Below are 17,093 nucleotides of genomic sequence, written 5' to 3' on the forward strand. Positions count from 1 at the left end.
AGTAAAAATATCAAAAAAATGAGAAAAAAAAAACTTCATTGAAACAGGTAATCCGGCCCAGCATGTCTGAATTTAATATGGTGAAAATTCTTCCATTCAATGCCCAAGATTTCCACAGAATTTTGTTGATGACAATTAGCTGTATACCGTTTATATACTAGATCAGTGCCTCGTACGTATTTCTATCAAGTTCGTGAAGTATTCGAGCTTTCCCTCTCTGTAGTTACTTTTAGCTCAAGTTGATGACTTTATGGTTGAAGAAACGCGAAACTGGTAGAAGACACAAGTTTATCTAGGTAGCTTCACAAACATGTGGCCAAGAAACTGATCGGTGCAGGCCAATTGATAGGCTACCTCAAAACCATGTGCAAACTTTTGATGCATCAAGTCCACGAAGAATTATCTTGACAGGAATTGCCCCGTACTAACAGACACTATCCAGAAATCTCGATTTGGCCGAATTTGTAACCACACACAGAAGCTTATCTTTCTTCCAGAGTTATTCTTGGATGTGCAACATGACTGATTCTTTGTGTAGTCACGTATCAAGACTCCAGAAGCAGCCATCCAATAACACTGCATTCACTCATGAACATTTTCTTGCTTAGCCTCTTTTTATCTAACCAATATTTATACAGATGTATAATATTTACGAGTTCAAAATTTTAAGGCCTTGGATTCAAACCCTTTTTCCCTTCCCTTCTCGACACCCTCTTCTACTATAATTTTTTGTTTGAAAAAATAGATGTATAATAATAGAGTGTTTGTGAGAGTACCCAAGCTTCAATTTAGAGATCGAAAAAAAATTTCCCTTAGTTAGGCTTTACGTTTTGAATCAGTAAATCAGTGCTCAACTCTATGATCATTGATGAGTTGTAGCAAATTTGAAACTACTATGCTCAATTATTTATATAGAGTTGTAGTAACAAGGATTAAAAGAGGAATCAAAGTAGATAATTAAAGTTTGAAAAGTTGTTTTGCCCGAGACTTAGCTTGGCAGGTGGGAACATTAGTAAGTGATCCTAAGATATTTTATTCAATTCTCAATCCTCTTTTCCCTTCACCTTGTAAGGCTCCCCTTGTAAAGCTTGCTCTCCACTTTTCCCCTTCCTCTTTGTCCCCTTAGCAGCAATGTAGCTAGCACCACAATTTGACAAAGCATCTTCTGATCTCTCTTGTTTATACAACTTGACCCGTTATCCTTTTCCAAACAAGACCTGTGGTATAAAGAAAACACATGAATTGGAGTCCATGGTGGAGTTTGGATTGCATTTTTATGAAGCGTTTTTAAAAGAACAAAATTTTAAAAAAAGGAGGAATATTTTCTGAAACAAAGTAGATAACAGCATCTTTGGTATAGCCTTTTTTGATACCTCTTGTTTCTACAACTTGACCCCTTAAGAAGAGCTTTTAAAACGAAAAAAAATAAAGAATAAAAAATATTTTCTGAAAAAAAAAAGTAGATGCCAGCAAATTTGGAAACTTTTCCGAAGTTTATTAAAAGTAAGTGCACGTCGGCCAGAGCCCGGATTGGGTATTATCATATTATCGCGTCCAAATGCATATAGCCAATCTTGAAGTATAAGTTGAAATTATTCTAGCACACAAACGAATCACAAGATGTACATCAATAAAACCTTGAAAACGTACGGATGAATGTTCTAATATAATATTTTGAGGGACGCATAGACGTCTATACTTAACTATTTATTAATTTCATAACACCTCTCATTGGATCGATGTCTATTAGACAAAGAAATTGCACTATTAAAATCTTAGTATGAAAAAACTCAGCTGGATTCAAAAAAAAGAAAAAAGAAAAAAAACTCTAGTGGATGAAAAAATAACACATATTCTTTATGTGTCAATATTGCAACTATGGTTTGAAATCTTTAAACCGAAACATTCTAATTTTTTTCACCAATTTTTCAAATATCGCAGTTATCAATGCCTTGATAAATAAATATGTCAAATTTGAGTCTCAAATTTGTTTCTCATCATTAGATTTTTGGAGGTGCTCAAACTGTGATGTGTGCTTTAATGAAATTAGGAATTTGGGACCAAAACAACTTGATGGTGGAGAATTATTGTTTTGTGGCAAAGACATACTGGAGTTGTATTGTGTGTGATATGTCCAATTTGAAGGTTGTCAGTGTGTGATCAGTTGACAGTGAATTGAGACTCGCAGCCACCGGAAATTCACATAGGCGGTACAAAACAAAATGATCTTCATAACTCAGATAATGATCTTTCTAGCCAGATCATCAGAATATTAGAATTTGAACTCTCAACGCCCACCACACTGTTTTGACAGCAGTAGCATGCATGCATTGTACTGTTCTGATAACAGCGGTAGGAGCATGCATGCATGCAATCTGGCTCCGCCGGAAAAGCGAAAGAGGCCTATCCCGATTCCCGAAGGAAGGGCAGAAAGAAAGAAAGAAAAGCTGTTTTAAGAAAATATTACTAGTATAATTAGCAATAATCGAAAAATGGCATTAGTAAAATATGTTCGAAAAAGATCAAGAAAATAAGACATAGTATTCCAAGATGCAATGCTGGTGGGCAACTTTGCTTGAAGAGGTGCTCGCGCAAATTAAAAAGAAGAAGAAGAGGACGAAGACTTTATTTAAAGAGGTAATAGCGTACGGCCCATTCAATATCTGGATTTAATATGGTGAAAATTCTTCCATTCAATGCTCAAGATTTCCACAGAATGTTATTGATGACAACTAATTGTATACCTCGTGTTTGTAACTTTGTATCAAGTTCGTGAAGTATTCCAAATATCCCCCCTCAACAGTTACTTTTAGCTGGAGTTCATGGATGACAAAAAAAAAAAAAAAAAAAAAAGCAAAGCTGGTAAACGACACAATTTTAGCTAGCTTCTCAAACATGTGGCCAAGAAAAGAACTAATCGGGTGTTGTTCAATTAGTACGTAGATTACCTCAAAACCATGCAAACTTTTGATTCATTAAGTCCACGGATTTGTCCCGTATTAGCAGACACTATCCAGAAATCTCGATTTTTCCGAATTTCTCATCATAACAAAATTTTTCTGTCATCCAGAGATAATTTTTCTTAGTAACTAAAGTTAGATTATGCGACTGAAACTACTGTTGGAGAGAAACGCTCGCTCGAGCAGTATTAACTTTGGAGACATTTTCCTTATAATTGTTCTAATGTTTTTCCATATCGATCGGTTGTTGCAGCAGCAAGTTGAAGCTTGGAAACTAAAACGGGGCCACTAGCTAGATGACTCCAGAAAACAAGCTAATATATATAATGGTTAGCCATGAATCTTGTGACACCATAAAGTCAAAAACCATGGACTGGTATTACTGGTTTTTCTTTTCTGGAAACCATATCTTTCGCTGGAGAATAAGCTGTCCTTCAACAGCAAGCTCCCCCGGGGGTTGGTGTGGCTGGTTTTATCATATATACGGTTTGTTTATTGTGCATTCAGCTCTAATTTGAAGTCATGGACTTGAAGTTGATGAAGAAGCAGGAAATGGGTAAACGTTGTTATTGCAATACAGCATCCATCCATTGATGAATATTTGAGCAATAAGAGAAAGCGCACTTTTTATTTTGCCAAAATAAATAAAGAAAATATTCAATTAAAACTGCAAATACCGTACTGAATATATATGTTGAAAAAACCGAAGCAAATAAAATTTTCACTTCTTTAGCACGTGATTTATTTTCACATAAGTCAAATGAGTTGGCACACCTTAATTGAATATTAGCAACGGAAAGGATTTATTTTGCATTTCCTTACAAAGAAGGTTCTGAATTAGAGATGGCAAATGGGCGAGATGGGTGGGACTACAAAATATAGGCTATACCATATTAGTCATGTGACCAATATGGATGCGACAAAACGAGCTAAACCCATTTTAATACCCGCTCAAATATCCAATAAATTCTATTTTATTTTTTCAACTCTTTTTTTCCTAATCAAATGTCTCAATATTACCTTTTGTTTTTTTCTAATATCATTTAGCTAGTTTGTTTAACTCTGTGAAACTGTCCACCATCAAAATCATGCGTTCTCCTAAAATGTTTAATGATTCAGTTTTGTACCTGTTCAAATTTCTACTTCCCATGACTAAACACTGCCCATGTTTCCTCCAACAGATGATCTTATATACATATTTGTACAGTCCATGTCAGAATGAAGGTGATCAGCTTTGATTCTTTGCATCGTGGAAAAACCGTGAAACAAAATCTATGCTATATTTTTCTTTCTAAATTAAGTTTTCAAGGACTAAATTTCATGAGATTTGAAAGTAAACTTACTTTCTGAAGTTCAATTTGGATATAGCAAACTTTGCTAATCAAATGTTTTAATATTTATTGTTGGGTGGTTTTTGATTTTTAGAAAAATCAATAATGTTCTTAAACTTTGGGGGAAAGAAAGATCCATGATGGAAGTTGTAAATAAGTCCTAGTTAAACCCATATTTCAAATGGATATTATTAGGTATATTTCTAGTTTAACCAAGTCCCATATTTTATACACCTGTCCCACCCAAATTAAATTTGGGTAGGGGAGTCCATTGGGTCTTGGGACTTTTTCCCACCTATATTCCAAACCAATCTTTTTTTTTTCTTTTGACTGAAACTCTACACGGAAAAAAGAAAAAAAAATGGAAAAAAAAAGGGGTCGGGTGGGTCGGTATGAGATAAGTTAAGAAGGTATACATCATGCACATTCATGTAGTTTTCAGATAGTTAGAAAGTCCCTCGACAATCCCCCCCCAAAACCTACATCCAAAACCTACTTTCTCGCACTCCATTGACCCTTTTTTTTTTTTGATCATTCTCTTTCAATTCGACCTACTACGGAGATTTGATTGTGACGAATAAACAAATTGCACCTACATATGCAAGCGGTAGCTTGGTTAGGGCCAGAAAAATCTTTTGCTTGATCTAATTCTCTACGTACTGCCAGAGTTTTGTAGACCGAACTTCAATGAGAGATCAAAAAGAATTTCCAGCTCTATGACGAGTGATGAGTTGCAGCAAATTTGCAAAATAGTACCATGTTCAATTATTTAGGGAGAGGACGTTTGGGAACTTTCCCAAAGAATTTTTGTCATAGAAGTGCACGTCAGAGACAGAGCCTAAGTTTTTTTTTTTTTTTTTTTTTGTAATAAAAGGGACTATATATTGAATAAACTTAAGTAATAGGTACAAAACGAGAGAAACAAATTCCCTTAAGATCTTAAATTTCTCAAAGCATAAGAAATACTATCATAACATACAAAATTCACGTCTTGTTAAGTACCCAGTTTCGTCAATTTGTTAGCACACTGATTTGCTTCTCGATAAGCATGTCTCAGTTAGGTGTTAGTAGAGGGTGAAAACCGCGCTGGCAGACGAGGATAAGAATATTACTAACAAATTACAGCTCACAAAATAGGCCCCTACAACATTGAAACTTCAGGAATACCATAAATTTGCATTTCTTGCTTACAAAATGTTCATAATTTAGTCTAAAATCTTGGAGTTCTGTGTGAGCATTTTCCAAGTGGCGCACAAAAAAGAAAAGAATTTTCTCCAGTCCATATATACATAGAACGACATTCTAAATAGCGCAATAGGTACCTTTGAAAGCCACAAAACCTGTTCACCACATTTCTGGCTACCAATTTTCAGACCAAGATATTCACAGTAACGTTTTTGGGCAAAAAGGGAATAAATAAACTGCTATATGAAAGAATACGTGCCGCAAGTGCCAAGAATCATGCGACGGCAGAAAATACACTATAGGAATCGTATCATCATCAACTATATATTTGCGGTTTTCTACCTATTAGCTTCTGTCATTGTTCCTCAGCTGACACCTAGAACTCGGAATGATTAGAAGCAGTGAAAATTCCCATCATCTTATTCTTTCTGACCATAACAGAGATAAATACCAAAATAAAGGCCAACAGCTCGTACAAAAACAAATTATACATGAAAAAGCCATGGCTTTATGGGTATGACTTGGCTACGAAAGCACACATAATTTGATGGCTCAACAAAGCTCTCGTCAAACTCCTAGCCGAGGGTGTTACATTCCATACAACAAAGTTTGTGTACCTGCCAAACAGCAGTTGTCAATTAGAGCAAACGAGGACGGGTTTACAACCCATGCGTTCAAATTTTCATCAGAAAACTGAAAAAACAAGCACCTGACGTTCATGAATTTACAACAATATCCAACATCTTCTTTCATAGCCATGATTCTTAGTTGATCACTCGAAATTAGACTCGACAACCATAGAAGAACCAGGCAAGAGATCAGAACCACTATATGATGCTTCTTCAGGGAAAGTTTCTCTGCCTTATTTAAAAGGCATTAGAAAGGTTTGATGCTCAACATCAGAAAAACTAGCTCCATCGGTTTCCTAAATTTTGAATTTGCCCATTAATGTTTCAATTCAACGTCTCCATTTGTAGTTTGTACTATGTAAAGAGGAGGGCAATAGACGTAACAAAGTGAAATGAATTAAATAAGAAGAATGCATAGAATGACAGCTTAAACATGCAAGTGATTTGAACTACGACCATGAACTGACAGTACCAAAGACTTTGTATGCCAAATGAAACTTGAAAGAAGAATATGAGCGGACAATTTTGAAACTATGATAAACCATCTGCCAGGTATGTCTATCCAGTTGCAACTAGGAGACTGATGAGCATGGGCAATATATACAGCAAATAGAAGGATCAAGCAAACAAGATGTTCCCCGAAGAAACTGCAAAAAGAACGCCTCCATAAAGAACTATTCTATATATATATAGAGGCCTAAGAGCTTCAACAGAAATTGCTTTACTAGAACGCAGAAATCTGTATTTAGAATTAAATGCATTGAACTATGTGAAAAGAGTCAAATGCATATATCAATAACCATTAACCATTTTTTCTAAATAAGTGTACGTGGGAGGGCTGAACCTGGGACCTCTCACTTACCAATAGCTTTAATGAAGTACAAGACTGCGGTTATGAGAAAAAATAACTAAGAACATATGCACATGATTTAGCTGGAGTAAAATGACATTCAGCAGACAAAACATCAAATACTAATATTGTCATCCAAGTTAGGAAGTATACCTCTTGCCTGGTAAATTACACCTTGTACTCATGGACCCGCATCCACTTTGTTGATGACCACTTATTCCCTCTAATAACAGGGCAACCGCCTACAGAAGCACAATAGAAGAACGATGTTAAGAATGGCAATCATTCAATGTAGTACAAGGAGAAGGAGAAAAAGAAAAAAGACGAGCACTTGAAAACCAGTTGAGTTCTACTGCAGTGAGAACTACAGTTTCAATACATACTGGAATAACCTCCGAAACTGATCTGTCCCATGATTAGATATCAAATGTACTTGGTACACAAGGGACCCAAAAAAAAAAAAAGATGAAAAAAAAAGACCACCATAACTTGAAGGATCAAAAAAAGTTACCGTGCAAACTTGAAGGATCAAGAGTGGCATCAGGCTTCATGCTCCAAAACAGCAAAGCATCACCCCTCTTTGGTTTAACAGAAAGCCCTCCTTTTCCACATTCAGACAGCTCATTCCACCAAGGTACAGCACTAATATTTCCTTTGGCTGCAGGAAAAACTGTTTCTCCGCCCTCTTCAATATCTGACCTGCTCATAATTATGTGAGGAGAGGAAACTAGACTATTAGACTAAGATACACAAACATACACTACATACAAAACCACAAGAAGAAAGATAACTTACAAATACATAAGAACTGTAGCTATGCGTTGGCCCCCATTCCTGGTGTTGAACTCATCAAGAAAGTAATCATAATGAGGCTCATACTTTTGACCCACCTCATAGTGCAGAATTTGAAGTCCCTCCCCATGCTCTGTACATTCCAGGATTGACTCATAAATATTTTAAGGTGGGATAGATATATGAAAGGTCATCCAAACTAATCGTAAAAAGGAGGAAAAGTTCAATACTGTCAACAAAAATCAGCTTGAAAGTAGTGAATTAGCATGAAACCAGAATCAAACAAATGCTCTCCCTTATCATGAAATAAGTTCCTGGAAAACTTTATTATTAGCTTAGAAAATGAGAAATTTGGCACCAATAGACACTGAAGGAGTCAAGGAAATAAAGCATATAAGATAGAGATTCAAACACTGTAAGAGCAATAGCTATTCAATGGCAGCAAAGAGATGGTGAGGCAGAAAAGGTAGTGCCACAAACAACAAACACAGTAACGAGGAGAGTTCATAATGCTGAGAAACAAGAGCCATGAGGCAAAATCGTAAGGAAGCTCAACATCACCAAGACTAAATGCCAAGAAAAATACCAGCAGTCATCAAAATTTCCTAGACAACGTAACAACCACTAAATGCCACAAAAGATGGGCCCAAAAACCAGACAGGTCAGAGTAAAAAAATTACATGGTTGACATCCTTAGTCTTCCTGCCAAAAGATTATAGTGAAAAAGTCCTGAAGGAAAACACTTGGTAACACTACTAATGATTATTCCCTATCTGTTGCTAAAACACATGCATTCTTATAGGCAAAAGACATAATAACGTATCTTCAAACATACCTACGGGTATGAAGGCAAAATCTGCAATTCTTTTCTCAATTTCCCTGACCGTTTTATCACGTCCTCTAGCAAGAAATGTTCCGGAGCTTGTACGAACTCTGCATGCAAAAGAAATCACAGAAGATTTCAATTAAAAGATGACAGACAGAATGAATGGCCAAAGTTTTCGTCTTTTTAAGCAAAATTTACATTTTGGTGGCAGAAAAGAATAACGAGTACAAACCTACTATCTTTACTTTTGCCAGTAGCACTATCCACAACTGTTGACTTTTGCATATGTGGCTTGGCAAGATTGATCAGATATTCACACTCTTCTATAGACTGCACAAGCCAAGAGGAGGGGAAAAAAATCGAAATAAGTAACTTCGAACCGATCTTCTCTCTTTTCCAGAAAAAATAAAAATCATACAAAGGCTTCAAGCAAATCAATATCTTAAGGAAGATAATAGAATTTCTAGTGAAATGGCAAAAAAGATTAAAGTAAGCCTGATATGACACACATCGCACATCATGTTTCCTAATGAAACTTGAATACATACATCTTCCTCACTTATAAACATACAGCACAAAATTGCCTACAAAGTCAAGCAACAATCATTTCAGGATTTATAGGATCACATATATGTACCTTCAAATCCTAATCCTGGCAACTAATCTACTAGGCAGCTAGCAATGCCAAGGCACATCTCAGTTAAAGCAACCCTCAGTTATGAACTTAATTACACGCAAATTCAGAGAAAACATTTGTAAATTCAGCCACATAAATCAACTAGCACAGAAGATCTAAACGAATTCAATGAAACCAATTAAACTGGCAGATACATAACAAATTTTTATCGACTTCTTCAAATGAATTTCATTTCCAATCAAATTACATTCTCACGACTCCTGCAAATCAACATCTATAACCACCAAATATACTGATTTTTCTCCAGCCTTACTATTGGGCCTCTTCCCTAATCAGTTCTTCAACCATTCGCCACGGATATGCATACAAAAACATGCAGACTAATTCACTAATAACAAATAAAAATACCATATGACCCAACCAGAGAGGGGGGGAAGAAAGTTTACCAAGAAATTGTGGTAAACAACTGCTCTAGGTTCCCAAGAGATAACTTCAACCCACTGATCTCCCCTCCCCTCATCATCATCTTCATCACCTCTGCACCAAAAAAACAAAAAGCAAAAATCAAACTCCAGATCGCAAAAAGTTCAAACAGGAAAACAAGAAAGCAATTTAACAATTCAAACACCCGTGATTTCATTTCAATGTATCGTTACCTATCAATACTGTTATGGGCAATTGTGCTGAGATCGTGCGCTTTCTGAGAATCTCTAGAAGTGCTGGGAATGGAGAGTAATCCGAGGGATAACATAATCAACAACAAAAAGGAGAACATGATAAACATAGCGAAAATCAATGTGGAAGACGACGTCGCTTTCCGCGACGGACCCCTCAGGTGGCGCCCCTTCACCGCCATTGCAAATTTCACTTTCGGAGATCTTCGGGGGATGAATTTAGGAATCGACCAACAAGTCTCGTTCAATTTTGTTGTGTAATCTGGGAATTTTTCAGTTGAAATTGGAGATAGTACGCCAAGAGAGAAGTTAGGCTTTTAATTAATGAATAATTAAAGACTAGTACTCATACACAAAGCAGTAGCAGCTGAAAATATGGCCATACACCGCCACTCCAGCACACATTCTCCTCCTTTTCTAAATACGTTATGTATTCATTCTTGCACTTCAACTTTATACTTGATACGGAGTACTAGAGTTGAAATATATATTTTGTCTTGTAATTTATATATGATATTGGCAACCCATATTGTTGTTGTTTTTTTGTTGGGAAAATGACATGTTTCGTCCCTTACATTTTGCAAAAATATTTTTTTCATCCCTTACTTTTAAAATGAAGCAAATTCATCCCTGACATTTAAAAATTAAAGCTATTACATCCCTGAACCTAATTTTCAATCTGAATCAAATCATCCAATAACCCAGTAATAAATTTCGAAAATAGAATTGATAGATCATTCGGTTAACTTCATCATATTCACATGACATTTATTAAACCAAAAAAATAAAAATTATAACATAAAAGACCATTATTTGTCTTGGAATAGTAGAGTTTTTTTTTTTGTAAATCTTTTCATGCACCGTTAGTATATCCGCTTGCGAATCTAAATGTGTATCATAAATATAAAATTTGGTGTTTAAATTTAAATTAAAATGATATGGTGGTACATAAAACTGTCAGTGTATACAATGATAATATAGAAAAGATTAATCTTTCTTTTTTATGTTATAATTTTTTATTTTTTATTTTTAGGTTCATTAATTTTCACATGAATATCAAGTTGAGTTAACCAAGTGATCTACTAATTACACCCCCGAAATTTGTAATCAGGTTGATTGGTGGTTTGATTCAGATTGAAATTTGGGTTCAGGGATGTAATAATTTCAGTTTTTAAATGTCAAGGACGAAATTGGTTCATTTTAAAAGTGAGGGACGAGAAGAATATTTTTGTGAAATGTGAAAGATGAAACCGATCATTTTTCCTTTTTTGTTTTACATTTTTCCCCTCTTAAAAATATAAATTATGATTCTAAAACAAAGCTGGGGATTGACCAAAATAAAAATTCATACTAGTTGCTTTAATTTGATGGCAACAAGTCAAATTATTGTTTGAAACTTTGAATAGCAAAAGCGCTAGTTTTGATTAAGTTAGCACATTGGTTTCTTGAAATAATTATTTCCAAATAAAGAAAAAAGGTCTTTGCGCAAAAAAAAAAAAACTTTATATTATATGTTAACCAATATCTATCTAATAGATACTCAATAAAAAAATTTTTTAAAAAAAGTGTAATGCACGTTCACCCATGACCATGAGTTGGGGTCAACTCCCCCGTCCGATGCATATTGACATTTTCTTCGAAGATGCGTTGAGATTGTTATGTGTTAAAAAAAAAAAAAATTAAGGACTGGCCACTGGCATTAGTTGGCAAAAGTGTCGAATAAAATTACCAATAGCCAATGCATCCCTTCAAGTTTTATGGAGGAGGGCATGCAACCGTTCCTGAAGATTTATGGCTAAGATTTGATCCAAAAAACATATAAGACTCAAATTGCATATTGTACGTCATTTTTCACGTTATATATAAAATTTATAAAATTTTATTTTATAATTATATATTATTAAAAATAAATTATACCGTATACATACAAAACATAATTTGTACATTTTACACAAAATCATTCCGAATAATTTTCTGACAAAATGTTCCGGTCCCTTGTCCAAGTTCTACCGACAAAAACCCGAGTGAAGGAGGCACATGGGTTGGGTGTGTTTTGGAGCTGGCGCTCATAATTCTGACTAGTGCAGTTGCACTTGGGTTAAGTTCATTACACAAACGTTTTGACTCTACACTTGCTGAAACGCAGATAGCGTTGAATTGCGGATAAATAAAGTTGGTAGTTTTGGTACAAAACCGGCTTTATCATTTTTATTGATGAACATTGGAATTTGGAAGGAAATCCTTCTTGGGAAAATGCCCCGTTTGGATTGCTTTTATCTGGATTTTTTTTTTTGTAGAAAAATTACTGTATCGATTTGATACATATGAAGTAAAAAGGTGATAGAAAAATATGTTCACGAAAAATATAATAATTTTTTTGAGAAAAAATCGCAATCCACTTTCCATCATCATAGACTATGAACAGTGGGTCTATACAAGTATCCATTGTCCACGGCCACGCAGGGAAAACACGGCATTTCATTTATCTATTGATACTTGTGTATAATTTTAACAGGTTCGTTTGACATTTCTCACACGCCTACAGCTTTTTCATTTATGATAAGAGGCAGTTGAGAGGCGGTCAATTAGAATATCTAACAATTTCACAATCAGATCGGTAGACAACAAAGCACTATTCAATGATCAATGGAAAAACCTGGAGGCAAAACTCGAGTACTTGAAGAGCCTTCTGAAAGCTAGTAGTTCTCGAAGAGAAACCAGGATGGCTATCACATACATAATTCTTATATAAAAAGCAGTGAAATCAAAGCCAGCAGATAAGGGCTTGGATGCATATCAGAGCACTTTTCACTTTTAAATTGATCGTGTAGTACAGCACCTACATTCCTAAAAGATTCCCAAATTTCTAGTAGCTGGAGGAGGAGCTGACATGTAACAACAAAATTGCGGGATATGGGTTGATGCTCTTCGTTTGGGCGTATCCATGGACTCGATGACTGGCTGGTTCAGATATGCATATTTGCTCTTTGTCCACCTGCATATTTGGGTAGGAGAGAAATTTATATGACAACTAAAAGCATAACTGAATATTGTAATCTCAGCAATGTGGCATAATAAAGGAGTGTGGCAGAGCCAGCTACAATCAATGAGATTGCTAAAACATCTCAGTGAGCCTCTTCAACTTACCAATCCTTTATTCCTACTCGCAACTCTTTAATCTTCTCATCCTTCTGGCTAAAGCTTTTAGCAGTATCCTTTTCTTTACCATCATCATCCTCCTTCAAAGATTCCTCAAATCGCCGATAATCATCTTCCTGTACACCAGATATTCAAGAACATTAATCACCAATACCAGCATTTAAAATCAAAATCATCCCTCTTTACACGTTTCCCCAGACAAAGTTAACAAAAACAAGATCTACAGACAAATGCTTGCCCTTTAAACCGAAATTTTTTGTCGAAAAATGGCCGGAAATACTGTATGTTAATGGGCATGGTTGGCTGTTGAATTATCCCACTATACAAGTATTAGAGAGGAAATTCGTGACCGCTCTGCAGTTAAGTTGAAATTGGATGCTAGCAAATGAAAGACAATGGCCTGTATCAAGCAGGTCTTCTATTTAAATGCAGTCCAAGACCATGTCTTTATCTGAGAAAACGAAAATTTATCCAGGAAATAAGATGTTAGGTGATGAGAATAAAGCCACAAACATGAATCAATCAAGGGTTCTAATGATTTTGAATTAAAGAATGCTTATAAAGTACTCTTTTGCATTGATTGACCGGCCACCATAATCAGTTCTATCAAGCTCCTTATTTCTAGCATACCATCACCAGAACCGTGAATAAGAATAAAAAGATAAAACAGCAGTAGCATCCGTAAGTTTATAAACCAAAATGCAAAATGGAAAACATTGGTGATATCCTTGTAGAATGGACTTGATGTGGACCAAGTCAAGCAAGGAAGCATGTTTCTACTTCGTCAAAATTTAGTGACTTTTCCTTTTTTGATAAACAGAAAACTGTTAATAAAATCTCAATGCCTGGAGCATACTTTGTTAGATAAGAATCTTCGTTCCAGTATCCAATAAAACTGAACTCAAATGCAATTCATGGTAATTCTTGAAAGCCATTTTTCCAGGATCCTCAAACTTTTGTGTTTGTAGCAAGAACTCTACGATGAAACTTACTGACAGATTGCGCGCCCTGATACGAGCAGCAGCTTTGATTGCAGCAAGCAGGTGATCTTCCTCGACCATACTCCTTTGCCTCCAATACATAGCAATCTCTTGATTAGTCACGCTCACCACTGTTGGTCGCTTTATTGCTGGATTGGCAGTACACGAAAACTTGGGTAATGGTGGCAGAGGAGGAGGAGGTGGTGGAGTAGAGCCCATCTTTAGCCTCGAACTATGAGTTTCGCTTTTAGTTTCGATTTGCATCATTTTGAAAATTTCTAACCAATTTTACTCATGCAGAGAGCCCCTAACAAATTTGATCTGTTGTTTCTCCAATTCTTATAGTGGAGCTCAAGTCCTTGAGAGTTAAGACGCACAAGTTTCATGAATGTGCTGCAGCTAATGATTCAACTTCCAACCTAACTGTCAGAGAGACTAGGTGACCATGATTTGTCTTCTCTAGGCGCAACTCTTCTGCATAAATAACTTGCACAATTCTGTTAGTCCATACACTGTACAAGCAAGTGAGAGCAAATGAAAATCTGACTGACTTGAAAGAGAAAAGGAGCAAAATCTGACTGGTAGATGCAACCTTGACATTTCCAGTGAAAGGGTAAGATTGACAGCATGTTGCTACTTACTTTCTCGAACCAAATACGAAACATCTCATCTGCGTACGGTTAGATGTCAATAACCTACCAGTCCACAGGAGACACTCAAATGCTGGACATCGAATGCTGCTAGAAACCAAGTTGGGAACTCTACTTCAAAAGCTTTCAATTTTATCATAGTTTGCCTGAAAATGAAAGAGACTGCACCTCGCAGGGAAAACATTAACAACATAGAGATGGACGTATCTACCTTAATCACTCTTTAGACATATTTTAATAACGTGCTGCCATCATCATTTCTCAGCCAGTCGGCAGCTTCAAACAAATCCATCAATTTCCTCAAGATTGCAATTGGATTCTGAGCAGCTAAATATACCAACAAAACCAACCAGAACATAACAAAAAAGAAGCCTTTATTCCAACAATTCCATTTTTTACAAAACAGATTCAAAAATACACCTTCTATATCAAGACTCTCTAGAGTATAGACGCCCTAAAGGCCACAAAATACAAGGGAAGCACCCATCATCATAAAACCCAAAACCCAAGGGAAAAAAAATACAATCTTGCTCAGGTCTCTGAAGTGATCCTTAAAGCCTTGGTCTTGAATCTGTACCTTGGAGCTCTAGGAATAACCTGACTAGGTCCCATATGGAGCTGGCCCGGACTATCAGTCATGGGTGGCCCGTCATCGTAAATATAACCGACCCGTTTGCCGCAACTATTGCACATGATCTTGGTTCGATTCCTTTGGATGCCCCAATAATTGACTGTCTCGAAAAAAGGTACGAACTTGTTTTCCTTCTGGTAGCTGAATTTGGAAGAGTCAATCATGGCAAAAGAAAGAGTCCCTTTATTGCCTGCCTCAAAATAGAAATCCGGTGGGTAGAGATGGAACGTGTGGAGGTTTAGATTGGCTCCGCACTCTTTGCAGCTGTAGACCGATGCCATTTTTCGTTGCTTGTATACCTTTGGCTGTAGAGATGAATGTGGTTAGAAATTGCAAATGGGTTTTGAAGGCTTAAACAGGTTAGAAAATTGCCGTGGCCAATCGTTGTCCGTGGAAAGTTCTAAGTTCTAGATGGCAATGCCGGTACGCGGCAGCAAAATGGAGGATGTTCTTGAAAGAAATGGTTAATTGTTTGCTAAAACTATAATTAGATCTATAAGTATTGAAACATTACAATCAACCCCCTTGATTAAACAAGGGTGGACTCTCCATTTGGAAAGTATAAATGAACATTTGACCAAACAAGAACAGATAGATGGAAGAAAATGAACAAAAACCCCATACAGAAGTTTTACAAAGCAATCAAATTACAATTCTTTCATACGTTTCATTCTCAGGTAGAGCTGAAAGGTAAACCAAATTACTTAATATTTGAATGAATTTGATTTGGTGAGAGTTTGTTCAAGTTTGATTCACTAACTAGTCAAATAAAGTTTCAACAGTATTTTGTGTTTAATAATATTCAAATTCGATAAAAAAAAATCATCCAATATCAGTTCAATAGATAAATAAATCAAAATTTAACAAAATTTCAAATTCATTAAAATAACTAAACAAATTTAAACATTATGACGGACAAAACTGATTTACACCTCTAATATCAAGTCACTTCTGTTTCAAATTACACATCATTAGCTTATGCCCTAGCTAGCCCAAATCTTAAAAAACCAAATAGTAATTCTTTACCTCTGCTTTGCCTCTACTCCAAGATGCCTAATTCCCAATTGAAAAATAGGAATGGTAATTGAGGCGGGTGCTCATGGAGGGCTAATGGGGTGGTGATTGAGAGGGCGCCGGGGAGGGGGGAGGGGGGGATTTTTTTTCCCCATTCGCCTCGTCCCCCCATTCGCCCCGTCCCGCCACCTGTTAAAATAAATAAATAAATATGTATATAATTATATATATATAATATTTAATTTAATTAGTTACAAACTTATAATAATTATATTATTAGTTATAAGTATTATATAATATATATTAATATATGTAATATAATTAATATTATCAATTATACTAATAATTATGCATGTCTACTAATAGAAATTATTAATTAGTTATACTAAATTTACTAATACATTTATACTAAATTTCTAATTACACTTAACACAATAACATTTTTTTCTAAAAAAAACACAATAATGCCTTAGTAATTGTATTTGTATCAAAAGTAAAAACTTGACTACTTTAATTGTATTAGTTTTATCATGTTTGATTGTATTCAAATAACTTTTTTTGATTGTTTTATGGGTTTTAATTGTGAAATTACAATGGATAATAATTTAGTGATGTATTAATATTTTAGTATTTGATTATTTACTGAAATTTAACTATAATAAAATTATATGACAAATTTTTTATTAACAACGTGAGGGAAGTGGCACGAGGGAGGGGGGAGGGTGAGGGATGGGGACGAAAGGAATTAGTGGACAACGGTGCCATTCCTATTGAG

General features: G+C 35.5%; 3 protein-coding genes across 3 annotated transcripts; all 3 read right to left on the reverse strand.

The window, feature by feature from the left end:
• Positions 1–5,700: 5,700 nt before the first annotated feature.
• On the reverse strand, positions 5,701–10,372 carry LOC113702273 (probable prolyl 4-hydroxylase 10). The gene is made up of 9 exons (XM_072059656.1): positions 10,237–10,372; positions 9,867–10,146; positions 9,657–9,747; positions 8,806–8,903; positions 8,583–8,680; positions 7,751–7,880; positions 7,467–7,654; positions 7,109–7,197; positions 5,701–6,093 (listed from the first exon to the last, which is right to left on the reverse strand). The coding sequence occupies exons 1-8, from the start codon at positions 10,265–10,267 to the stop codon at positions 7,124–7,126; spliced, it is 990 nt and encodes a 329-aa protein (XP_071915757.1). The 5' UTR covers positions 10,268–10,372; the 3' UTR covers positions 5,701–6,093; positions 7,109–7,123.
• A 2,128-nt stretch (positions 10,373–12,500) lies between these two features.
• Positions 12,501–14,513, reverse strand: LOC113701059 (uncharacterized). The gene is made up of 3 exons (XM_072059778.1): positions 14,036–14,513; positions 13,032–13,159; positions 12,501–12,879 (listed from the first exon to the last, which is right to left on the reverse strand). The coding sequence occupies exons 1-3, from the start codon at positions 14,288–14,290 to the stop codon at positions 12,732–12,734; spliced, it is 531 nt and encodes a 176-aa protein (XP_071915879.1). The 5' UTR covers positions 14,291–14,513; the 3' UTR covers positions 12,501–12,731.
• A 517-nt stretch (positions 14,514–15,030) lies between these two features.
• On the reverse strand, positions 15,031–16,484 carry LOC140011178 (uncharacterized protein At4g08330, chloroplastic-like). Its single transcript, XM_072059779.1, has 2 exons — positions 16,331–16,484; positions 15,031–15,609 (listed from the first exon to the last, which is right to left on the reverse strand). The coding sequence occupies exon 2, from the start codon at positions 15,583–15,585 to the stop codon at positions 15,205–15,207; it is 381 nt and encodes a 126-aa protein (XP_071915880.1). The 5' UTR covers positions 15,586–15,609; positions 16,331–16,484; the 3' UTR covers positions 15,031–15,204.
• Positions 16,485–17,093: the final 609 nt, after the last annotated feature.

Source organism: Coffea arabica, chromosome 7e (assembly GCF_036785885.1).
Source record: "Coffea arabica cultivar ET-39 chromosome 7e, Coffea Arabica ET-39 HiFi, whole genome shotgun sequence".
NCBI lineage: Eukaryota > Viridiplantae > Streptophyta > Magnoliopsida > Gentianales > Rubiaceae > Coffea > Coffea arabica.